The 26159-nt window shown below is 42.8% G+C and overlaps 1 protein-coding gene across 16 annotated transcripts in view; it reads left to right on the top strand.

Annotated features, from left to right (window-relative positions):
• FGGY (FGGY carbohydrate kinase domain containing) overlaps positions 1-26159 on the top strand; it is a 258281-nt gene that overhangs the window by 183049 nt on the left and 49073 nt on the right. For 15 of the 16 annotated variants that reach the window (XR_005702154.1, XM_040072895.2, XM_040072896.2 and 12 more), the window contains 2 exons: positions 7764-7892; positions 11883-11986. Coding sequence is in view for 15 of the 16 variants with exons in the window: in XM_040072895.2 (XP_039928829.1) it covers positions 7764-7892; positions 11883-11986 (233 nt within the window). In the remaining variant the exon portion in view is untranslated. The remainder of the gene's footprint in view (positions 1-7763; positions 7893-11882; positions 11987-26159) is intronic. The other variant, XM_040072892.2, reaches the window with a different exon arrangement.

Genomic DNA, 26159 nt, shown 5'->3' with positions numbered 1-26159 from the left:
GTAGAGAATCATAAATAAAGGGATTCTCTGGTGTGGGATGCCTTTATCTGTCTTTTCCTGGTCTCTTGCTATCCCCAATAAATTACAACACACTGCAATTTCAAGCAAAACTAAAAGGATGAATCAGAGGATATTTACACTTACATGCTGTCAAAATCCATGGAATTTACAAGTGAATAGCATTCCAAATATGCTAACATTTTTCTGGCTTCCTGTCATTTCAGCCTGTCCAAGAGCTGTAGCAACTGCAAAGGAGCTGAAACTGGCACAGTGCAAAGAGGTTTTTGGGTGTCTCCTTCCTGAGAGCTCGAGGCACTATTTTGTAATACATGATTCAGCAGGAAGAAGTTGGGCTTTTCCTCAGAAAAGCTCCAGACTCCTGTGATTTTATACTTTTTCCATCTTGAGATCACTGAATCACACGAATCATTGGGATTAGAAGGGCCATCTTGAAATGATCAGAGTCACCTACAGAAGGTTGTTCAGGGCTGTGTCCTGTTGAGTTTTAAGGATTTCCAAAGGTGGAGATTCTGAAATCTGCCTGGGTAACCTGTTTCAGTGTCCTGACCACTTCTCCCCAGTAAGAACTATTTTTTTTTTTTTTTAATTTGATTTAAATTTAATTCCCTGTATTTCAGTTTGTGCTTGTCACACTTGTAGTGTCACTGGGGGCCACTGAGAAGGGTCTTTCTCCCTGATCTTTATTCCCTCCCTCTCATGGATAAAATCTGCCCCCTCCACCTCCAAGCCTTCTTGCTATCTAGTCCAAGAAACTCTTCCTCTTTCCACCAAATGTTCTTGAGTAGGCTGAGCTGAGCCCAGGTGGCTCAAGTTTCTCCAGGATGTCTCCTTGGTGACATTTTCCATTCCTCTTCCACCAGGAAAGGAAGCAACATTCACCCTGGTTATCATCAGCTTGAGTCCTGCTGGCAGGAGGCTCCTTTCAACTTCTCCTCTCTGCTCTAAGAAGTGAGGAGTACTGTGTGCTGTCCTCCATCCCTCATAGCTTAGAAAACTCTTGTAAAAGTTTGGATCTTAAAAAAAAAAAAAAAAAAAAAAAAAAAAAAAAAGTAATATTCCACTGTCCACTCAGAATTCTGGTCTCAGACTCTGCCTGCCTGGGGAATCATATTTGCTTCTACTCTGGCCACACTGGGGGCTTGGGAACTTTCTAGTATAAAAACTAGGAGCTTTTTCATTGAATTTCTGGTTTTAAAATTCATAGAAGCTTTGAGTAGACTTGGGCCTGTTACAATTGCTCAATATTTAAATCTCTGAGAGAGTATCTTCCTTATTTTTCATACTGTTCTAAAAAAAGAAAATAAAAAGGGACATTTCTCAGAATAGTTCTGGGTCATTCCTTCTTTTTACCTGACTCTTCCTTTCCCTGTTCTCCATTTGTTATTCATCTTCTTTTTTTTGGCTTCAGCCTCCTGCTGAAATAACTTTTAAAACAGGGCTCTCTGCTTTATGAGTCAGGATTCACAAAATCAGAAGAACTATTTCAAACAATTTGCTGACTTCCTCCAAGTCAGAGGTGTTGGACTCCTTAAAATTAACGTTTTAAGTAGTTTAAAACTGTATCTTAGAACCAATCTTGATTTTATAATTTCCTGTGATGGAGAGCCCACTTCAGACTGAAAGGTTGTTGATTGTTAGTTGCTGTCATGTCTCAAAATTAATGAATTAATTAAAGAACACACTTGATTTTTCATCTGATTTAACTTCCTACTCCTGCCTGGCAGACCGTGGGGACACGCTTGACCTGCATGCACTCAAATTTCCTATGATCAAGGGACAACACTGAGGTTTCCCCCCAAATCTCTTGGGTGAACTGTCATACTTCTCAATCCTTGTAATTGTTTTCCTGGCTAAATTCTGAACTTTTTTAGTTTACAGTGCATCAGTATCTTCTCAGTGTGTATATTAAAACTGGATACTGTGTGAATGTGATGGGGAATAAGATTTGGCTGAAAGATTTAAAAGTGTCCTTTCAGTAACAGCTGAGATTATTTTTGGCCTGGCATTTATTTCAGTTTGGAAGAAGGGGTAATTATTTATTCTAAGAGGAGTTTTTATCATGTGAGTTGTTAAAAAATCTAGTAAAAAAAAAAAAAATCTGTTAAGTAATAATCCATGATTAATTCAAGCTAAATTGCCTTTACAGTCTTAGCAATGTACTGTACCAGAGCAGAGCAACTCTGGAAGTAGAGCAATAGTCCTTCCATCTGCACTGATTTTTGTATCTAGAGAGACTCTGAGGAATATTGTGCTGTAAAGACAGAAATGTCAATTACCAGCCTAGTGAAATCCTTGTTTGCAGGTGAAAACTTGAGCTCAGGTAGCTAAATTTGGATGGGAATACATTCCCTGTAATTATTTAGTAAGACATCGAGACAGTGCATTCTCTAGCTTCAGATATTTGTGTTTTATACCCAGATGCAGTTCAGCAGTGAGCAGTGAACCACACACAGCAGGACACTTCCATTCTGCACTGCTTCACTGCAGTCTAGCAAAGAAAACTCAGTCCCAGCCATCGTAACGTGCCTGTTGATCCAACGATGCAGAATTTCTTTTTCCTTTTGACCTTTCACCAGGAAAGCTTCTAATTTATACACGGAGTAGCTCTCATTTCTTGGGCCAAAAAGGCCCAAGCAATCTTTGTTGAAGTGGGCACCTCTGGGTTTGCTGACCAATTTTGTGCTCAGCTTAATGAACCAGGATCTGCCTGATTTGATTTTGCCAGTGTTTAGCAGCCTAATACGTCTGCCTGAAGTATTTACACATTAGGTAGTCGAGATGTAGTTCAGCCAAAGGCTCTCTGGGAGAGTGGGATGGAAAGGCCCCAAATTAGATTTGCCTCAAGCTACTGTGGCAGCTCGTGTAGACAGAGATGAATTTTGAACTGAAGAAAGCCAAAGTGATTTTGTTTAACCGTTTCCCTCACTTTTAAATAAGCTGGCGTATAATACCACAATTTGTTTTGGTTTTCCTCAATGAAAATTCTGAAGTCTTTAACTGCCGACCAGGAAGTTTTATGGAGGTTATTTGGAGGTTAAAAAAGCCCCAAATCTCACTGTTCCTAACGTCTTTTAACCACCATGCATTCAGTCCTAAGAAAAAATTAGTATTGTAATTTTACAGTCAGCATCATTGTTCTGCTTCCTTCTGATCTTAGTGCTATTTTGGCTACTCAGCTGGGGTAAAAACTGTAGAAAAATCAGCCATATGCATCTCAGTTAAATGTGAGTAATTGAAAGGGAAATTTGATAATGTATTGTGAGCGAGATGGGTTTGGGACAACGTATATTATTTGTTGGGATTCCCTGCATATCCCAGACTTTTGGCATTGTGAGAATTACTATGAAACACAAAAAATGGGGATTATCTGCATGCTTTGTAATGAACATGAAGTGGGGAAATCCCTTGCATTTCTTATTAAATTTGGATGGACAGTGCTTTTTTTGACCAAGGTCCTGTTTCCTTTGATACCTGCTCAGCACTGTTTTGTTTAACGAGATAACTTCTTCAGTGCATGTTCTCTATCACTTATTTAACAGATATCTGTTTTCTGTGTTGTCTTTTCAATCAGAAAGCAGTTTATTGGTTCATTTTGGGTGGGGCTGTGAAATGGGGACGGGATGTACCCTTGGGTTGTGTTGCTTTTTGAGGCTGCTGGGATTTGGGCAAGGGATCGTTCTATCTGAATTCTGGTTTGTTTGGGTCTCAGTGAGGGGACATCTCCTTTGAATTTTCTTCCTTTCATGTTTTTATGCACTTATACAGCCAAATCCACAAATTGCAGCCCCATTCTGTAAGATAGGTGAAAAGCTGTGCTGGAGTCAGCTGGGCCCCGGCTGCTCCCAGCTTTGTTGTTTGAAAAGGGGCTACATCCTGAATTACCTCGTTCTGTTAAATATTAGGCAGCCAGTACAGTGAATTTGGATCGCTAAAGCTGACTGAAGAGGCATATCAGCCTCATGTCTGATAAATAGCTGGTTCCTGTGGGAAGCACCTAAAAAGGTAGAGGGTCTTTGGTAGCACATAAATTCTTTAAACAAAGCTCGATCACGGCAAACTCCAACATCAGTCTTCGAAGAAGGATAAAAGAGAAGGAAGAGATTCAGACAGCTTTTTCCTTTTGTAAACTCGCTGCTTTACAGGGGGAAAAAATAGCTGGAAATAGCCTGTCTCGTCCCAAATGAAAGGCTGTGGATTAAGGCCCCGCATTAGTGAAACAGCTGCACCAATGTGAAACAGAAAGTCCTCCAGCTTCTGCCATTATGGGTTTGTTTGGTTAGGTCTAATTTTGGAAGTCATTATAGCAAAGGTAAATGACTTGCACAGGAGACTACTGTAAACAAAAGACTCGATACATTTACTTTGGCAGGAGCCTTGAGGAGTCTCGGGCCTTTCAGTGCCTCCTTTATGCAGCAGCGCCTGTCCTGCTCTCACTGCGGGCCTGTGTGCAGGCAGCTCTTCCTCCCTCCTTTTCTCCCTCCTTCCCTCCCTCTTTTCCTCCCTCCCTCCCTCTTTTCCTCCCTCCCTCCCTCTTTTCCTCCCTCCTTTCCTCTTTTCCTCCCTCCTTTCCTCTTTTCCTCCCTCCCTTCCTCTTTTCCTCCCTCCCTTCCTCTTTTCCTCCCTCCTTTCCTCTTTTCCTCCCTCCTTTCCTCTTTTCCTCCCTCCTTTCCTCTTTTCCTCCCTCCTTTCCTCTTTTCCTCCCTCCTTTCCTCTTTTCCTCCCTCCCTCCCTCAGCTTCTTTCCCCGACAGGCTGTGTTTGATGGTGGCAGCACCTGCTGCTGGATTGCTGTGTGTAGCTGTAGAATACCTTTATGTTCAGAGTAGCTGTCCCAGGGTTTCTAAAGCTGCAGTGTTCTGCTCCAGTAAGAATCTGCTCCCTCCCAGTCTAGTACCGGAATGCAATCCAAAACTTTGCTTTTAATTGTGTCTCCTTGTTGGTGGTTTTCTGTGTTTTCTTCTTTTATCATGGAGTAGCTTTACACTTACAGATTCTAAGCATGCTGATGCTTAGGTGAGTTTTCGAGCTTTTTGGTGAACACTGAGCTATGAGAATGGTAATTCCCTTCCCAGGTCTGTGCCCATGTGGTTGAGTGAAGGCTCTGTCCATTCCACGCTGGCTTACACTTGTGTAGGGGGGAGGTGAATTCCTGATGGCAGAACGAGTGCCCGTGCAGAGCCTGCTCCTTGGGAACATCTCCTATGGGCCTGGCAGAGCTTTCCTTGACCTGTAGAGCTGGGAGGGTGAAGGAGAGGGACAGTGAGAATCCTCTCCTTGTGCACTCACTTTCTCTGTGCTGCACTCCCTGGCTGCTGGGTGACCCAGGAACTCTCCTTTGCAATCCCTGTCCTGGGTGATTTCTGACTGCTCTCCTTTCCCAGGTGTTGGGAAGCACTTTCAGTCAAGGAATATTTGTTCAGGCATACTTTGACTTTTAAAACATCTGGAGCAGAGTACTGTTAATTATCTTATTTAAAATATGAGACGATTATGCTGCCTCTCCAAATGACCCTGCATGTCCTCACACACTTTATGCCCATGGGGGTGGCGGTGCTGCTGGTCATTCTGGTAAATAACCAGCACCAAAGGAATTATAGGGTCATTTTCTTGTGCTGCTGTAGAGGAGAGGATTATCCTTATCTCTGAAATTGTTCCCTTAGTGCTTATTAACTAGAAATACAGTAATTGAGAAGCTGGTAGGAAAAGATTTTGTCTGATCTCTAAAATGGAGTATAACTATGTAATAATTACACACTGACTGGTGTGACTGATATAAACTAGCCAGCCATGGAATGACATGCCTGGAAAGAGGTTTTATTTCAGATTAATTGCATCTCATGCTGTATGTACATCATGGTTGTGCTTTCATGTCAGACAATTGATTCTGAAGAAAAAGATGTGGGTTTAGCTGCATGAACTCTTTTGAACTTCCTTCCACCTGCAGGGTCTTTGAGTGTCAGAAGAAGCAGACAGCTTTGGTATTTTTCTCCAATGTCTTAAAAAAACCAGAAATGTTAATACAAAAGTCTCTTAAAGAGGAACATCCTGCACTCCAGCCTATTGGGGAAAAATGCAAAAGATACATCTATTGAAAAAGCCAGGACAATGTTTTGACTTTACAATAAGTAACTAATAAAATACAGATTTTTTTTTTTTTTTTTTTCCTGTGAGGAGGTGACTTAATGTCCTCACATCCTTCTGTATAAAGCTTAATGATGAGGTTTGTTTACTGCCCCCAATATTGAATATAAACCCGATGTCAAGTGCAATGGTTTTGGCTACACAGACTTGTTTTAAATTTCCAGTGTGAGGTTCAGCCTGGAATTTCAGGGGCAGCGATGTGTGGCTGTCAAGAGAACAGAAGCTCTTGGAGAAATAAGCAACTGTGAAGTTTTGTGTGCTGATTCCATAATGCTCCATACACTGTACCCATCAGGAAGTGGGCAGAAGGAGAATGTAGCTCTAAAAATGAAGAGCCAACATAATTTACAGCAAAGACCTAATTGATATCTAAAATTGAAGACCTGTAAATTTAATATGATAACCTTTTCATCAAACAGTAAGGTTCTATAACTGCATTTTTAGACATTTATCCTCATGGGAATTAGTGTATTCCTGATATTTTATGAAATGTTATTCCTCTTAATTAATGTGTATTGTCGAGGATGCTTTATGTCCTTTTAACATATCAGAGCATGCTTCAGGTGTAACAATAAAACTGTGAAAACAGTTTAGTTTTATTTTAAAGAGAAGTTTTGCCAACTCTGCCCAGATTTGTTCAATTTAATAAACACTCCAGCTGGGTACTAAAAGCCCTGGCATTGGCAGGGAGGTCTGTAGGAACTCCCACTGAGCTTTCTGCCTCTCACCCCCAAACCTTTGGAGAAATATGGAAGTGTGTGCAGTCCCTGGAGCTCGGTCTCATTGCTCCAGCTGTGGGAGGCTGAGAGGAGGGGTGTCCCTAAATCCTGGTACTTGGAAAAATCTAGATTTGTTCTTTTAAGCTCAGATGAAATTGGGTGTGTGTTATAGCAGGACCTGCCCCTGGGGTCCCTGTGACAGGGCAGGGAGGGTTGGGCTTTTTTCTTGTCTTCTTCATACTGCACAGGCCAGAGAAGGCTCAGAAAGGGATTATTTAAGTCTGTGAGGAAACACAGCTGCAACAAGAGGAATTTGCTGTTTAAGCCAGTTTCTTTTTCAGAGTTTCTGTTGCTATAGCCACCTTATTCCAAGTGGAACTGCTGGAAAGGATGGAAATGGGAAAAAAAATTGGCCAGTTCCTCGTGCATTCCTTGTGCTACAGGTGCAGTGTTCATTTGTGAGCACGGACTGAGCCGAGTCTCCTTCCATGCCCAGAGAAGGCCTGCAGGCAGCACCTTCCACGAGAACCTGGGATTTCTGCATTTCATATCTCCTGGAGAGATGCCAAGCAGAATTTAATTGCTTGTGGTGAAATCTTTCTCTGTGGCTAGATGGGCTATTGAATGCTTTTGAACTTCTAAATCGCCACGGGACGGCCTGATGTGGCACGGCTGCCTTTAATCTGCAGACAGATAATGACAGAAACTCCATCACACGGAATTCTTTGATGCACTTCTTTGTTTTATAGATTGATGCACTTCTTTGTTTTATAGATACGAGGCTTAACTGGAGGGAGAGGAAGGGAGCTCTTGCAATAACACTCGCATTTGTTGTTCTGTTTAGTCAATTGACAGGTGTTTGGTTTGTCTTGTGTCTGCCCAGGAAACCACGTCTTGTCTCCTGGAGAGGCTCTCGGGAAAGGTCTGACAGCAGGCGCTGCGAAAGAGCTCGGTCTCCCCGAAGGGATTGCAGTGGCAGCGTCTCTCATTGATGCACATGCTGGAGGACTAGGTACTCACTCATGGATTTACTGGTTTTGGAGACAGGAATTGTTGAATTCATTTCAGAAAGCCGTTTTTGTCACAGACTGTTTTTATCCGACCATTTGCCCTGATGCAATTCTAAAAAAAAAACCTCAAAATCATCACAATAACTACTAGTACTGCAAATCTGTCTCTAGGAAGGGGATTTGTCACTGTTATCTATCTTCCCAGTTGTATTTGCAAATCGTTTGACTTATGATAGTTCCACTTTAATTGAAACACCATGGTGTTGGAATGCCAACAAGCTGAGAGTTTGCATCTTCTGTTGCTCCAAACTTTGGGATAGGCAAGGAAAAAAACCCCAAAACCCAGTCATGCTGGGGGAAAAGCCTCCTGTTTGAGGCTTGTTCATAGTCAGGATTCTTATTAGCTTTTTAAGTGATTCATGATTCCAAGCTTTAAGGTCTGATGGCTTGACTTTTTTTCTTTTCCAGCACAATATTCTGATGTCCAGCCTTGGTTCATCTTTTCTGAACTACATTTGGTGAGGCCCAACAAGTTCATTTTGTTGCTATGCTGTTTGGCCTTATCCAAATACAGTCAATAACAAAGAGCGTAACTTTTTCAGCAGGAAATTGAGGGTTTTTTTAGTTTGCTGGTTTAGAAAACAGTCTTACCTCAGGAAGTTTCAGTGTTGTTGAAACAGTGCTCTTTGAAGGAAAACTATTGCTCATCAGAGGATTTTTTTTTCTAGATCTAACTGAAATATGATTAGGTGCTAAGCTACCACTTTTATTTCAAATGTTTTGTGCTGTTTTAAATCTCATTTGTCCTTCTAGAAACTGTGGCCTGGAACGTTTTTTAGTGTTTACATTCCTTTACTTTACTTTTGGTGAGGTTAAGTAGTCATGAAGATTGCTTTTCTTGCTACCTGGAAAGGATTAGACGTAGATCTGTCTGCAAAAAGGAAGACTGAGCTTCAGTGTCATATTTGTAGGTGTGTTGTGACTGACTTAAAAATATCTGTCAGCATCCTAATTGCATAAAAATGTGTTTAAAACTGTGTGCCCTGGTAATTCTGTGTTCTTGGAAAAGAATGCAGTAATAATCTGTCCTGAAAGAATGAACTTGCTGCAAAACTGGGTTGTCACCGAGCATGTGAAAATGGCAGTGGAAGATCCTTGTTTAGTTGGCATCATTATGGATCCAGAGCACAAAAATGTCCATTTTTTTCATGTGCTAAAATCAACCAATTGAATTTCAAAAAGAATAGAGAGCAACTGTCTGTTCCTTGATACAGAGTTCTGTAAAGAAACTCTGACATTAGAAACACTCAGCTACTGGCATCCCTCAGGAAGGGGTTTCAGTGGATAGAGACAGTCTGCTAATCCAAATATGTTTTCCCAGATGGCACCACAAACATCAGCAGACTCCTGAAATGCTTGCCAGGAGGAGAAAAACAACACCAGGTTGTTGTTAGAGAGAGGGGGACATCACAGAGGGAAGTCAGGAAGATAGTGGGAGAACCTGCATGATAATCACACCAGAGCTCAGTGCAGTTTGGGACAAGAGGATTTACAGTAGAACTCATCCTTCTTGAACCTGGGAAGGGTAATAAATCTACTGGAAATGGCTTGGAAACTTAGTAGAAAGGACAGCAAAAATGAAAATATTTTGATAGCAAAAGTGACAGTAGGAGCAAAAGGAGAGTCGAAGAGTGCAGATTTATGTAAAGAAAATAACTTAGAGGCTAAACCAGAATGACATGGTGGACATCTTCTTTTCAGTGCTAGTAACTTTTGATGCAGTTCAGGTCTGCTTTTAGCTGGATGTGAAGCATGGTTTGGCTGAGCAGGTTCCTGAAGTTTATGGAGGCTTCAAAGTTTTGAGTACAATAAGGTAAAGAATTGTTTAAGTGTGTATGTTTGAGGAGGTCATGAGTGCCTCCTGAATCACTCCATCTGATACCTCTTATGGAAGAGTGAGGATCTAAGAGCCAAGAGGTTATATCTTGCATTTTGACCTACTGGACTCATTTCAGAGAGTGCACAGATAAAACAGTGAGGATGGGAGGCCAGGCTTGTGGGACTGGCCTCATAAAAATACTGTTTACATTGCACCTTTTCAAAAGGCAGCAGCATTGTTTCAACAAAAGGAGATGATTTATGGTGCAGTGTCTAAAATACCACGTCACTGTGGAAGAGATCCAGAAGTACACATTGAGCTAAACACTCACTGCTTGCCTTCCTAAAAATCTCTCCTCCATTCTGTGTGGTGCACAGACTTCTTGTTCTCAGCCTCTGCTTTTGAGTCTGCCTAAAGGTGAAAGTGACTTACAACAGCAATTATAACTTTTAGCCAATATTCCAGACTTATTTGCTCTCTGACTTTAATTAATCACAAATAGGAAGACTCTAGCTGTTCTAAACACCGGTGAAGCCACTGACTAAAATTCCAAAAAGGGCCGTAATTCCTGTTGTGCAGAATGCATATTTTCTTAGCAATTGAAAAGATCTTTTCAGTCTTACATTGTTTATGAAAATGCATTTGCAGCATATGCTGACTATTTAGTTTAATAGATTTCTTCCTTCTCAAGTATTTTTAACTCAAGAAATTCTAATAGTCTTGCTTAGTCTAGGAATTTGCCTTGTAGACAACCCTATCCAAAATTCCTAATATGCATTCATCATGTTGGAGCAGAGAAAAAGCAAGAAAACATGAAGTAGAAGCCTTACTTTTAGGTTTTTTTGTTCCTAACTCTCTTTATGACAGCTGTGCCACTTCATAGTTACGTCAGTTTAATTAAAAAGACGTGAGGACGGATTTTTTTTTTTTTTTTTTTTTTTTTTTTTAGGCTTTAAAATTTTAGCCTTTAATTTTCTGATTATTTAGATGACTTCCAACCATGGTAATACCAGGATAACCATGGTGAACCCAGTAAGATAAACCCCACCAGACTAATTTGATAACAGAGCATTAGAGTGGTGATCTAAACAAGAGGGTGTTAATGAAATGCAGGATATGAACCAGCTCTAACTCCTGGCATCTTTCACAATGTCCAGCAAATGTTTTCCTGATCCTTCCACAGGGAGGGCAAGGGGATTTTTTTTTTTAATCAGTATTGACATACTGGTCTCCAAGTTGAGCTTTGCAGATGCAAGTGCTCAGTCTGGTGACCAGTTGTCCAGCTGAAAAGCGATGTTTAAGATAAGTCCAGTGTAGAAATGTTACTTTTTGGCTCCTGCATTTTGCTGTGTGCAGCACAGCGTTGTGCCAGGATGCAGCCTGGGAGAGGAGGAGGAGAGAGCAGATTCCCTCTGTGGCCTCCCCTGAAGTGAGTCAAGCAGGATGGGATGTGTTCTGAGGCCCAGCTGCAGGTCTGTCTGGCTTCTCCCTGGCATCCCCTGGGTGTATTTTCTGCTGCAGGCTGAGTGGTGCTGACTTTGTGCTCCATCCTATGCTGTCCTGCACACAGAGGCTCCTCAGAGCCAAGCTCGGTTCCTCGAAGGGGAGGAATAATCTGCCTTTAGATGGTTCTGACAGGGACAGAACAGCAGCAGCAGTGAACACAAAGCTGGCAGCCTTCCAGTCTCCTGCCAAGTTACCCCTTTCTCCAACTCATCCCCTGACAAAACACATCATCCAGGATGTTCATGATAAACTGTGAACAAATAAACACATCTGCAGCCTGCCAGTACAGCAAGGCACTTTTATTCTGCGTGTCAGTGAGCTACCTAAGAGAATAAATGTCAGGTAAAATAACGTTTTCTAGGTAAAATAACACGCAAAAATCATGATGATGATGATAGACATGCATTTAGAAGAAATCATCTTGGGTCCTTATACCTGGAATAAATAATCTGATAGATAAAATTATTTCCTTTATTGGCTAAGTAGGCTTTCTTGATTTGTGGCGGTGGTGTGAGATACTCAGCAATTATTTGAGTGCAGAAGAGGTCTGTTTGGTGCAGGGTGGCTTGCTCTTCTTTAACAAGGAATTTTAATTTTACTTTAATAGGAGTAATTGGAGCAGATGTGAAAGGACATAACCTTCCATGTGAGAACCAGCCGATTACATCCCGAGTCGCTATGATCTGTGGAACATCTTCGTGCCACATGGGGGTAGGTTGTATGTGTCATCCTAATTTGTGCAGAATTTACTAACTTATGTTTTCGAAGGGAAAATTGACCTTTGTCCTTCTCACCCCGTTCTTTTTTCCTTGATTTTTTTTTTCCTGGTAACTCTATCTTTACCTTTGGATATTAATTATAAATTACCGTGCATTTGCTATTAAGCGAGAACTTTAATAGTAGTAGAAATCAATACTGAAAAATGACATGGAAAGTAAAAACCACGATGCCAGAGTGGCTTAAAGAGCAGCCTGAAATCTGAGCCAAAGCCTGAGCCTGAGTTATCTGTGACAAGCCTGTCACTAATGTGTTACAGAAGAGTGTCTTTGGAGAAGGAGTGCCCGGCTTCAGTCACAGCCCTGCTCCCCCACCTCTTCCCTTAATCAATATAAATCCTTCTCCCTTTGAAAATTGCCACGGTGTACAGAATTATGAGATGTATCATGACTAAAAAGAAAGAAAAGCCCCCAATAAGCAGTTTCCACTTTGCTAATTTTTCTCCGTGAATTAATACAAAAGCTTTCTCTGAGATTGCAATTAAAATTTAGTGTCTGCTTTTGAAATTTATACTGTTTTAAAATGTATGAGTCTGAGAGCATTCCATTTAGATAAGTACCCTTTTCTGCCACATTTTTTATTTAAAACTCATTTTGGTCTTAAATTTAGAATGATTAGAACTTGGATTTTTCCAAAAGGAGCAAATGGCACTGGGAGTGCCAGAGGTATTGGAGAGGACTGACATGCTTCATGGAGAAAGCTCCAGGAGAGAAAAAGAAAGGAGGCTGATAATAAAACATCAGGCTTAACAATAAGTTGTCTCTGTAGTAACAGCGTGAATCCATGGTGATCTTGAGCGTGAATAAATGGTGATCTTGTCACATGGATTGTCGTTCAGCAAAGCATTTTAGCACGTGATTGAATTTAAAGACGTGAATAATCTCACTGTTGTGAAGCAGAGCATTGAGCTTAAACCTGGTAGACCAACTGGAATATATTTTGATTTCTTCCTAAACAAAAGTTTCGAGCTTCAAACTCCACGATTCCTGACTTGCTCTGTCTTTGAAAAATTCCACTGGTACCTGTCTGTCTGTCATAGGGCAGGTGGGGCACCCTGGGGGAAGAAGTCACCCTTCAAGCCTTGCCACTGCTTTCATTATTTCCAGGTTTTTTTGATGGAGGTTTCTGCCCTTTCAGTAGAAGCTGTTTGAGTGAACTCTTCCTAACCTGTTCCATTTAGCTGAGTTAGTTTAAATCATTAAAACGAGTTAATAGAGACATAGTGCTGGATTGCAGTGAGCTGAGGAGCTCACAGGCAGCTTCCCCCAAAGGTCTGAGGGCAATGTTGGGTAGCTGGCAGTGGGCCAGCTGGCTCTGCCTCATTCCTTTAGTACAACCAGCCCTGGGGGAGGACACGTGTGTGGTTATTTATTAATTTTTGATATTTGTGTATTGGTACGTTCTAACATAAACCCCGTTCACAACAGTAGATTGTTTGACTTCCCAAACTAGAGCCCATCAATATTAACACGTTTTGTGTGCACTCTCCACAACCATGAGAGCTGTGGCTCCATTAAATATGCTAATGTAGCAAAAGGGATGGGATAAAATCCATGCTGATCTTCTGTCCTCAAAGCAACCCCAAAGTCGAACACAGGCTGCATGAGGCAGAACCTTTTAAGGCTTTTGATCACTTCAGTTCAAACTCAGGAATAGGTGCTTGTGCAGTTTTTGCTAGATTTAAGTAGATTTTTACTGAAATCTACCTACTCAGCATTTTATAATCATTTCCTTAACTGCCTGCCTTCACTCATCAGCACAGGGAGGGGTATAACAATCTCTAGCCAGCAGACAATAAGTAAATTCTAAACTTCTCTGGATCTAATCTGTGAAAGGATTTTAGTTTTCTGTTCTTTTATCTATTACCTGCGCAGGCTGCATGAAGTGAACGTGGAGCACACAGAGCAGTTTGTATTTGTGTTTTAATGAGACCTATATGCAGCTGCATTTGGCCAAAATTAGCTGTTCCTTTTTTAAATTAGGGCTATAAAATGAAAGTATATTATACTTGTGTTTTGATAGAAATTTATATTTTCTCTCTCCTTGCGCACCAAGGGACCCCGAGGGCTACAGAGATTAATCATCGAGTTTAATTTAATGCAGTGGGAGAGAGACCTGTGTGGTCAGGCGGGCATTAAAAAGTGCCTTTGATGTGCCTCAGGTGCACTGAGCCCCAGTGAGCCAGCAACAATAATACCTTTGTGAGATGATCAGAGAGGAGAGAGGGAGAAAATGGCCTGTGTGGAAACTCAAGGCCGTCCTTTGTTGTGGTTCTGGCAAACGAAGGAGCCAACTGTCAGGAGAAATTCAGCAAACAGAAAGCAGGGGGAAAGTACGGCTGCGTTTCTTTTCAAGGGGCCGTAACAGGAAACTGTTCAAAATCATCTGCAATGCCTTTCTTTTCCACCCTTTCCTCCTCCTCTGCTCGGGGCAGGGGGACCGCTCTTGGTATCTGTGTGTTGGTACAGTAGTTCCATTCTCTAGACCAAGCGCTCCGTGAGTCACGGGAGCCAGGTAATGCTTGAACACAGCATTTACTTTAAACTTCCAGAGAAACTGCTCCTCGACCCAGTTTTCATTACCTCCAGAGATCTTAAACAAAAGACTTTGCTAATCATGCCTTTGATATTTTAGAAAGTACAAATGTGGAACCTAATTTTACCCATGGCTGTAATAGTTTAATTCGTGGTGGAGCTACCATTTTTAAGTGAGGATACGCTTTTGGAATTAACCACTGACGATTTTGGGGTAACCAGATGCACACAAAGAATTTTGTGCTACTGTTGAATAGCTCATGAAAGCAGCAAAATGCATGTTGTAATTAGGTTATTGACCCCAGCCCAGGTCTGAGCTGTTGGTCACTGCCACCTCAGGGCTCATCCATTATCCACGAGGAAAAAGAAAAAGATGGTTTTCCGAATATTTTTGGACAGTTATGCATTTTACATGATTCTCTGCTGCCTCCTTTGCCCTAGCAGAAGAGACGGGTAGAATTTGCATTTGGAGTGGCAAATAAGCTGCTCTTTCACTCGGGAAGGTTTGTCCCTTGTTTTGGGGCTGGGATTTACCCCGCAGGTTTGGTCTGTGTGCCCAAGGGTATTCCATGACTCTCCTGGGTGGGCTGCCGCTGCTGTCGTGCTTTGCAGGCTCTGAGCTCCAGCACCCACACTTGGCTTTGGAACTTTTAGGAGCCTTTCCCTGTGTAGCCATGGCGACTACACAAAATGTGTGAGTAGTTTTTCCCAGCAAAGTCACGGCAGGTTTGAGGCACTGAAAGAGGAGCTTGTCTCTTACTCCTGACTTGTAGTTTGTGTGGGTCTAACAGACATGCCCTAACTTCTGGGAATCAGGTAGCTGGTTTCCCTAAAAGCCTGTCTTCCTGCCAGTGTCTTGGAGTTTTATAGGTATTTTAAAGGTTTCGAAAATGCTTTTTCTTCTGTAGCCTCTATGTGATTGGGAGGTTTTCAGGCGCAAATTTCTGTATTCCCATGTCCCAGTCCTGAACACAAGCGTGCTTTTGCAGGGCAAAGTTGTACCATCATGAAAATATTTGTTGTTCTTGCTCCAGCACCTTTTGTGATTCCCAGCTGAAGAAAGTAGGCAAGGCAGCTTCCAATGGGAACATGGTCTGGCCTAGTTTTAGCTTATTAATGAGGGGGATTCTGAATTTGCTGGTTTTGAGTCCCAAATGCACAACATTTTTGTTTCCTTCTCTCCAGGGTCTCTAATAATTTTTTTTCTGTCTTCATTTGGTGATATGGTCTGTTCTTTTTCAGTTGTTCCTTCTTTATCAGTTCTCTGTACTCAACACCTCTTTTTGGGGATTGTCAAGGAATCTCTTCAAGTTTAGATGCAATCTCTCCTTTTGCATCTGCTTTTGTTACTTCTGTGACTCTTGGCATTGGGAAACAGACTCACCTGGCTTGGTGCACAATTCATTTTTCCCTGGGTGATAATGTGCATGTGGTTTGAACTGTATAATTTAGGTTTGGTTGTTTTTTTTTTTTTTCCCTTTTCAATTGGAGAGGCACAAGTTATTTCTCTTCTATCTTTTCAGATTTAACACATGATCTAAAAGACAGAGCGAGTGCACGAACAGCAAAATGAGCAGATCATTTTGCTGTCCCAATGTTTACTATGGATTATTTCAGGAAGAATATCCCATACTCTCTCTCACTAAGCCTGACTAGCCTTTGAGTGTTTTCTGCTAAAGGAACTCCAGCCCAATTTGCTTATTCTAAATTTGTTCATTTGATTCTCGTGATGACTGGCAAACACAATAGAACTTCTTTGCTCCACAATATCCGCCCGAGCTGCCAGCTTTGTTCACACAAATAGAGTGTTAAGCACGTTTCCACCCCCAGAGCATGCACAGTACGTGTCCTTTGCAGTACATCCTGGAGAGGAGACAGCAGAGACACGCTGGCTCGGAGCGTTCTCAGAGCCTGATCTCTAATCTCAGTGGGAGCCAGACCAGCAAGTGGATTCAGTATATTTTGGCTCCGACACCGGAGTCTCTCCTCTTCAGAACACGCCACGTTGTTAGAGCAGCAGCCTTTGGAGCGCTCCCTCGCAGGGACTCCTCCGCTGCTGCAGGCGGTGGTGAGGGGGAGGCTTTGCCCGGCTGAGCTCGGCGCGATCCAGCGGGGCTGCGCTCGGAGGGCAGCGCTGGAGCTCCGCGCCGGGGCAGCCCCGCCTCGGAACGCGGTGTGCGGGGGCCAGGGCAGCGCTGGAGCTCCGCGCCGGGGCAGCCCCGCCTCGGAACGCGGTGTGCGGGGGCCAGGGCAGCGCTGGAGCTCCGCGCCGGGGCAGCCCCGCCTCGGAACGCGGTGTGCGGGGGCCAGGGCAGCGCTGGAGCTCCGCGCCGGGGCAGCCCCGCCTCGGAACGCGGTGTGCGGGGGCCAGGGCAGCGCTGGAGCTCCGTGCCGGGGCAGCCCCGCCTCGGAACGCGGTGTGCGGGGGCCAGGGCAGCGCTGGAGCTCCGTGCCGGGGCAGCCCCGCCTCGGAACGCGGTGTGCGGGGGCCAGGGCAGCGCTGGAGCTCCGCGCCGGGGCAGCCCCGCCTCGGAACGCCGTGTGCGGGGGCCAGGGCAGCGCTGGAGCTCCGCGCCGGGGCAGCCCCGCCTCGGAACGCGGTGTGCGGGGGCCAGGGCAGCGCCCGGGCCGGCACGGCCCCTGCCAGCTGGCCGCCACACAGCCCTCGGCAGAGGCGGCCGTTCGTCCTCCTCCTGAGCGGGGGAAAGGCGCTGCGCTTGGGAGGGCCGGGAGAGCGGGAGGAGTGCGGGAGGGAAAAGATAAAACCAAAAAGCGAACCCGGCGAGGCTGGGGGCGGCCTGGGTGAGTTTGGGAAATGATCCGTGTGAGCTGTATGAAATTGATAAGCTCCTGCCCTCTTGCTTTTTAAATCTTCCTCTCCCCTGTAAAGGCTGTTCTGCACCTGAGGCGGAGAGCCTTTGGAGCGGGAGAGAGTCGCAGGAGCGGGAGAGAGCGGGGAGTGTCGCAGGAGCCTCTCCCTCGCTCTGTCCTCATTCGGCACAGCTCTGCTGCCTTCTATATTGCGTTTGGCGGCAGTCACGGTGCTGACTTCCCAGCTAATGAAGATGTTTTACATTTAGGGAAGGCTGCATGAAATGAAAACCACATTTACTTCGCAACTGTTGTTGCAGGTTTGGGTGCACACAGATTTGGGCTTATGTAGAAAAGGTCACGGAGCCTCTTTAGGTGCCTTTTCAGCCAATGGCCTTACAAAGGTCCTAAATCTATAAAATTGCCACCTTCTTTAACTTGTCCCTCAAAGAACTCCTCCACACCCTTTTTAATGAAACTCTCTTGTTCCATGTTCCAGCATCCTCAGTTCCAAAAAGAAACAAACACAACTGTAATATCCCCTTTGCTGGCATTAATTTGCCGTTGTATGCTTTGCTTGCTTTGTTTTGTTTTTAAAAAGCAAGAAGTAAAATACTTCTGCTAGCGGGGCATATAAAAGATTGTTGCTTTTCTGACCTCCCTATTATATTAATAAAAGCTAGGAAGACTTCAGTAGTGGTGGGAGATCATGTGCAGGCAGCCTCCAAAACCCAAAGCACTTACTTGCAGAACTAGTAAACCACAAAGCTTAAGATCTTGAAATGTAAATAGGAAGTTGGAGAGTTTACTTTAGAGCCAGCAGTGGTGAGTCTGTACAATGTTTATTTCTGCTTGCCTCCCAGCCTTTCCTAAAGCTTGGCAGAGATGAAAGGGAGGCTTTCTCAGCGAGTTATTAAAGGTTTTTGTTATGAGCAAGATCCCTTTGTTCCTGGCCTGGCATAATTCAAAGCTCAGGTATGCCTTGGTGACGGGGAGAATGGGATGTTCCTATTTAGCATAAGCCAGTCCAAGGACATCAAAGTTTTGCACCCCAGTGCTTTGCTGGTAATCAACCTGTGCAGGGGAACGTATCTGAAAGCAATTTAATCTCTATTATACATAAACTAGATAATGCACAGTAACATTCCCACAAAACTGTACATTCAACTCTCCTTGCCTTTTGTGAGCAGATCAGTTGAGTTCAAAGACTCAAATAATAGATGTGGACTATTCAAAGCGAGAAGGCTTTGAAAAATGCTCTGCTTGGAGAACCATGAAGGCTGATACTCGAGAGGCAGCTCACTGGCATCAGTGGAAACTTTGAAAATTCCAGCACACACAGTGCTATGTCCTGTGTGACACAGAGGATCAGGGTGTTTGATTTAGGGTACTGAGCCTTCAGAATACTTGCCCAGAGGAGCTGTGGCTGCCCCATCCCTGGAAGTGTCCAAGGCCAGGTTCGATGGGGCTTGGAGCAACTTGGCATAATGGAAGATGTCCCTGCCCATGACAGGGGGTGGAACTGGATGATCTTTAAAGTCCTTTCCAACCCAGACAGTTCTATGATTTCGTGATTCTGTCTGCAGTGTCTGTATGTTGGCCTTTCCGGGTCTGACTGCTGATAGGGCTCCTTTCCTGTTCTTCACTCCTTTCTCCATGTTTTGCCTTAGGAAGAGGGAGCAAGAGAGACTGAGCTTTTTAAATTCTTATGTTCACACTACAAAGATTTAGCTGGTCTGGCTGCTGGAAATAATTGGGCTGCCCAGTTTAGGCACCTTAGCTTAAAGCAGTGTGGGATTGAAGGTTACCTTTTATTAGATCAAGCCCTCAATCCACCTTGCACCTTCATTTCTTAAATATAACAGCTGTATATTTTAATAGGATGTGGGGGATTTTGCTTCTTTTGTTGTAGGAGGGAGGTTGTATTCTGTATTATGTGATTCTGGTAAAGTTAAATGTTTATCTTTCTTCACTGATGTTCACATGACAGCATCACTCCATTGAAGGGGACAGGACAAAGCAACTTACTTTTGATTTGTTGTTTAAGTAGCAATATTCTAATTTTTTTTTTTTTTTTTCACTGAAGTCCAACAGCAGCAGCAGTCTTTCACTGTAACAGAAGATTTTTGGTTTTCCTTTCTTGTGTTCTTCAAAGTGATGCTATCAGATCTGACAGGTGCAACACTCCCATCGAGGCTGCAGGGTAACCAAATCTGACCACTCCTCTCCAGACGTAGAAGGATGGATTGGCCTGAAGCCCAAAGTCTTGATCAACCCCAAGTGTCTTCCTGGGGTGTTCTGCTCCAAGGAGAGCTGCATAAGGGATTTTTTCTCAGATCACAAACATACAAATGTATAATGAGTGACCTTTCCAGATCCCTTGTCTCTCTTGTTTTTGTGAGCAGGCATGAATTTGTTGAACAGACTGCTTGCTCTGTGTGTCTAGATCTCAGGGAGAACAGAAAGGACTCAATTTTCTGCTCTTTTTCTTACAATAACTGGAAAAGAATAACTAAAATATAAATCAAATGAGATATGATAAGGGATATTCTTGGTCATCTCTTAGATTGTTTCTGGGCCCTGGAACAATGAAATGGAATTTTCAAGGGAATACAATAATTGTATGAAAAACAACTTCCGAGTTTTCTGTTAGTTTCAAAATTCTGAAATTAGCCTTATTTGCAGTGAGAGTTGTGAAAGTTGGGGTCAAGATCCCATATTTTGCTTAGTGGGTTGGTTTGCTCTGTGATTCTGTCAAATTATTGCCTTTCCTTAGTGTTCATAGTGCAAGTGAGGGAACTGAAGCTGTGCAAACATCTTCCCAGTGCAAGGTGCGGTATGAGAGTGCTGAGTATCAAGGGCTCTGTGGTCAAGGGGGCATAGATACAGTGTTGTTTATTCTTCTTAACAGCTACAGTTCCCCCAGTCAGGCAAATCCCATCAGTCTTTGGGCATCAGGCCTCTTATTATGGCTCTTCCTCTCCATTTCCATTTCTGTTCATCATCTCATGGATCAGTAGTTCTTCATCTAACTTCCTTGTTGCTGTTCCAGCTGTGGATGGGGCAATATCTTGGAATGGGGCAAGTTCTTTTGGGGAGAAACTAAATCCCCTCTCATATAATCCCTCTGGAAGCAAAGTGAGGAGAAGCATTAGCTGCTGCTGTTCTCCCAGTGTCAGCTGGGAATCACAGTTTATGCTGAGTTCATTGTTTATAGCTGTGGGTGAAGGCCTGAGGTCCTCTCTCACTGTTTACTCTGTCCTTGGGAGTTTGTCTCAGTAAGTAAGGGCTGAATAAACACCGGGTAAGGTCCTCAGGATTTATCCATTTAGTTACTCAAATGTTTAAAAATATGTTTTAAATAGTGTGTGAATGCATATCCCACATAATGTGAATCTGCTTCCAGCTCCAGGGGTATTGCAGAGGATTTATTGAACTGCAGGCATGATGCTGTTGTTGGTAGTGGCCCTCACTGATGTAGAAGGAACACTTAGATAATGGGGAAAAAGGAAAATCTCTAAAATGAACTGTATTATGCAATAAATAAATAAATAAGGAAGTCCTTAAGGTGTGTGGGAGGAGCATCCAGCCACAGTGACAAGGACTGGGTCTGCCTGGGAACCCTCAGAGCTTGGCTGGGGGTCTTGGAGGGTTTTTCTCAAGTGCCATGTAGGGGTAGAGTTTGTTTTGCTGTTTGTGGCATAGCTGTTCCATGTGCACAATTCCCAGCCTTTCACTTTGGGATGAGGTCTCAGTATTCTAAAATAAGATTCTGCTGCAAGTAATATCTGAGACATGTTTGTTTAGGAACCAGGACTGAAGATTGAAGGGCTATGAGCTAAAGGAATAATTCTGAGACTTACAAAACTCCAACGTTCTTGTAAGAGACTTGCACTGGTCTCTAACTTGTCACTATAGTGAATTTATTTTCTACTACACAAATGGAACTTTTGTTCGTGAAAGCTGGGGGTTGTTTGCAGTATCAGTCACTTCTGAAGACTTGATTCCTTGTGTTGGTTGAAAGTAAGAAGAGAAATTTGCTTGAACTTCATCTCACTGGAGGCTGGGAGGTCGTTTTTGTATAAATTGTTGTATATTTCCTGTATTTCTGTGATCTTCCCTAAGACACCTGTTACTGCTCACTGTTATCAACAGGTTAGAAGGGACTGTATGGCTTTTGGGGTTGGATTTTATTTTTTTAAACATGACAAGTGTTAGTTCATAGTGTGATGAGCTTTAAGGGATTTAACTTTCCATGGCAGCAAACTGTAGTGTTATCAAGTGCAGAGTTAAAATGGCTGCGCTGGAAGATTTATAATCTTCACACAAACTGGCATTTTGTGACAGTGAAAATCTATCATTGGAGGAGAAGTAAAACTAAATGTGTGGAATAAATGGTTGTAGCTCATTTGAGGCCCTGGATCCCCAGTGAACTATTGTTTTGAGCGGCACAGAAGTAACTGCAGTGAGTCACGGAGCAGCACTGCTGCAGATGGGTCCAGAACAGCATTTCAGCAAGGACACAAGCAGAAGCCATGGGGTAACCAGACAACCTTTCAGGCCATTTATCAAAGCACTTGTAGTTCCCATTTCAAGGAAGGCGACACAGTAAATATGAGGAAAAAAAAAAAAGAAAAAGGTTAATGTGTATATCTGTATCCAGACATTTCACTAAATAAAACAATAAAATCAATCAATGCAGAACTGTTAGTGCTTAAGTGCTTAGCAAAAAAGCATTTGAATCCATCACAAACGTGGGCTTTTTTTTTCTGTTTTGGATTTTGAAAACAATTTAGCAGATTAAAGGTCTTTTTTTACCAATTTCTGAAAGAAACCTTGACCTTTGGGAATACAAAGAAAAGGATCATAGGCTACTGTGTGTCCACCGTGTACTTTCCCAAGCTGAAACATAAATAAGCTTAGTGTTAATGGATACTGATAAAAAGCAGAAGTCAATGGATGTGAACATTTAAGCTTGGAACAGTCAAAATTCATCTAATTTAAAGGGCTTGCTGCAAAGCTGAGCATTCAGTCAGGGTCCCTGACAAGACTTTTGAAGTTCTTGCATCTCTGATTTAGGCAGAAGGAAGTGGTGGATGTTGACTGAGTCTGGAATCATCACCCCTGCATTCAATCCCATTTAACTTCTTCCAGAGCTGAAACTTTCAAGTCGTCCCAGGCTTAATTCCAGGTTTGCTTCCTGAAATAAGCAGGAGGTTAACCTCACACACAAGGACACAAACTTCACAGGGGTGCAGGCTTTCTGTGCAGGACACCAGGATCGGTTTTTTCTGTGTCCAGGGACAGCAAACCCAGGGACAGTTCCGGAGGCAGATGCTGTACTTCGACTTGTCTGTTCCCCTGGAGACCTCTCTCATCAATGGCCCTGAGTGACCTGATAATGTGACACTGCTCCCTACACCCTCCTGGGCTCTCCTTGTGCTGATGCAGAAGTTGTTTGATCCCCCTGCTCCAGCCCCTCTCTGGGAGTGGTTCCCTATTCTTGATCAGGTCTCTCAGCCATCTGACAGTGCCTGATGAAACCCTTCCTTCTACAGAGCAAACAGCACCATTGCTCTAGAAAGAAGACATGCACACCTAGGCCTCTGAGCCCTTTTCGTTATTGCATTTTTACATGATCATTTGTTGGATCCCAAACTGATCCAAGATTTGCCTCTTTCTGACAGGATCCAGCTTCCCAAGGAGGCAGAGCTCCCTAACCCCAAGGTGCTGCTCTCTCCTATCACATGAAGGGTTCCTGACCCTGATTCACAGATATGGCTCAGGGATTTTTTGATGCTTCCTGGGTGAAGGGCGCCCACATGAATGGAAAGCTGAGAGTCTGCTGCTCACAATAACTGGGGAAAGTCACAGGCAGGAGATTGCTGGTAGAAGATCTCGTAGAAGGTTGAGAACTTTGTGTCTATTCCACAGCACTGATTTTTATATTTCTCCTCTCAAAGTGGCTACAGGTGGCCTGGCAGGGTGGTTAATTAGTGCTCCTGATACAGATGTAATTAAGCCATGCTTCTCTTCTAGCTTGTGGTTTCAACTTCCAAATGCTCACATCCCATTACAGCTCCCATCTTCTGCAAGCAGCAGGTAAAATTCAGCAAAGAACTGGAACAGGACTTGAGGAACACATTCAGACATGGCCCTCTCAGCTTCTCTTTTATTAACATCTCACCATTTTTACTTAGATAATGGTAAGGCAAAAAAAAATAAGAGTATTTTTTGCTTCCAGTATAATTTTCTCTGTTTTTTTGTGGTTTTTTTTTTTTTTTTTTTTTCCTCCTGGTTTTCTATTCTGCTTTTGAATTTAAAGGTTTGAGTGCAAAGAGACAAAGTCAAAAGTTTACAGTATGAGAGGTAGGTACCAATCTTGCTCTCTATTTTCCCCTCGGGAAAATGGCAGGATTTTATAATGTGAAAAGTTATATGTTGTTCTACTTAAAACAAATATCAGTTGTGCAGCTTGGCTGGTTAATGTTTAAAGCTGATATCATTGCCAGCTTCTTTCATAAGACCAGGATTAGGGAAAAAAAAAAAAAAAAAAGGCAAAAATAAGATTTTAAAAATCCTTTTGTGTGATGGTGAAATAAGAGTAGGGGCAGATGAAGAAATGAACTGAGTAATCTATAGTGTGTATTTGTACCATGTCAGCAACTCCCCAGCAGCACTCCTGGCCCTGGTTTCCTGTGGAATGTGCCGGGTCCCTGGGATCTGTCACACCATGCACCACAGGGAGATGATGAGTAGAGGTGGTTTTGCTGGGCAACTGACCTCCAAGCTTTGCCCATAATAATTTATTCATGTGGCTGTACCCTAAGACATTCTAATACCAAACATACCTTGGGCTGAAAATTGATGCAGCCTATTGGAAAACGTACCCCCAGCCAGCTCAGATGAAGAGGCTGGACCTGGCTGCTGCCTGAAAATGGCCTCAGGAGGTGCAGGGGGTCACAGCAGTGAGTTAGTTCAGCCCCAGAGCATCCACTGGCAGAAGCTTTTCTCAGAAATGCAGCTTCAAACTGGTTTTAATGGCAGATCTCCAGAGAAGCTGCTCATCCAAGTGCGGTCTCTGACCTCTTTATTCCCTGCCTAATCTGTTGCATTTTTAAAATACAGTGGAGTAAAACAGAGGTGTTATTTTTTTGTTGTTGTTTTTTGGAGGGTTTTGTTTGTTTGTTTTTATATAAATGTGATTTTTTGGTTGTTTTCAGTTTTAAACAACCTTTTAATTGATATGTTCTGCTTTAAGAGCCAGTATCTTCCTCATCTTCTCCTTCTCTAGATGAATTTCTCTTTATACCAGTAAATATAAACTACTTGTGCTGGTCTAGATTAATTCCTCTTTATACCAATAAACATAAACTCAGTACAAGTTGAGTAACTAATATTATCATGAGTCAACCTTTTCTTTTATTAAAAATCATAAATTTAATTTTTTTTTCAAATACCCTATTTGGCCTTGAAAAAAAAAATATAACTGTGCAAATGTTTAATAAACTCGGTGAAGTTTTGCTCAAATTAATTCTTGTTAGATATAGAGCTGGGTTGTGCAGTATATAGTCCCAATGTATATCTCACCTGAAATATTTTCAGAGATGAAGCAATCAAGTTGCCCTGAGAGTGTGTTTTCATTATTGCACATTAATCACATACCTGCTTTGGCCTCTAGTTTGTAGACCAGTTAATGTTTTATGGAGAATTCAGAAAATTAGAAATAGTTCTGCACGTGTGTCATTCACATGTTGCTGCCCTTCTCACACAGGTTACTACTTGGAGTAAGAGGTACCAATAGTCCCCAAGAATTCATTTGTGTCTCTTGGTTTTAGGTTGTACTGAGAGTTTTGTCAGGGAGGTAATTAATACAGGGATTGAATTTTCTAGGTCTCTGTGGCACAGCCTTGGCAATAAGTGATGAGGTGCATATTCAGTGAGGCATTCATGGAAGCATTCTGTATCCCCTAAGCCAGAATTCTCCAGCTGCCAGTAGCAGGTTACCAAAATCATCTGCGGGTGGCTGAGCTCGGGCAGAGCCCCAAAGTCCTCGTTCTCTCTCTGTTGTTGTTGTCACTTGTGTGACTTCCATCCTTCCAGTGGGATAAAGTGAGCTCGGTGCAAAAATGTTTGTGGTCTGCTCTTAATATCAGGGCAGAGTAAATCTGTCACCGAGGATGGCTCAGGGGATGCCAGCCTGTCACGTGGAGCAGAGCTGGTGACTTGCCCACCACAAGCTATGCAGCTGCATAGCAAACCCATGATGGCCAGGGGACCTCAGCTTAAAATATAAGCAAATAAATTGCTGGCAGAGTATGACCTGCAGGAATTGGAATATTCATAAATTTTAATTTCCTTTGTGTCCTGAAGTACATTTCTTGTGTTCCAAGACCTTATTTTCTTAAATACATCTTACATCGGGTTGAAGCTAGAATACTGTTTCGTGTTTAGTATGTAATTACTACTACTAATGGACATATTTTAAGAAGTTGATTTGGTGCACCATGCATTTAACTTAGAAAATAGCCTCCAGAGCTGTGGGGAAACTTAATTTTAAACCCATTTAGTTCTTGAGAAATAATGCCAAGATGGCAGTTGTAGAGTAGGCATCAGTTCACTGAAAATACAGTTTCATGCCCCAGCTCTGCCCAGTTTATATATGTGTATATATCTCTATATGCCACCAGCAAGTGCTGTTATTAAATCACACATTCAGTAGCTATTACTATGACCTAAATTTGAACCAGAAGCCTAGAAAT

This window comes from Hirundo rustica, chromosome 9, assembly GCF_015227805.2.
Source record: "Hirundo rustica isolate bHirRus1 chromosome 9, bHirRus1.pri.v3, whole genome shotgun sequence".
Lineage (NCBI taxonomy): Eukaryota > Metazoa > Chordata > Aves > Passeriformes > Hirundinidae > Hirundo > Hirundo rustica.
The sequence above is the reverse complement of the archived record's forward strand: the minus strand, read 5'-3'. Positions and strand labels throughout refer to the sequence as shown.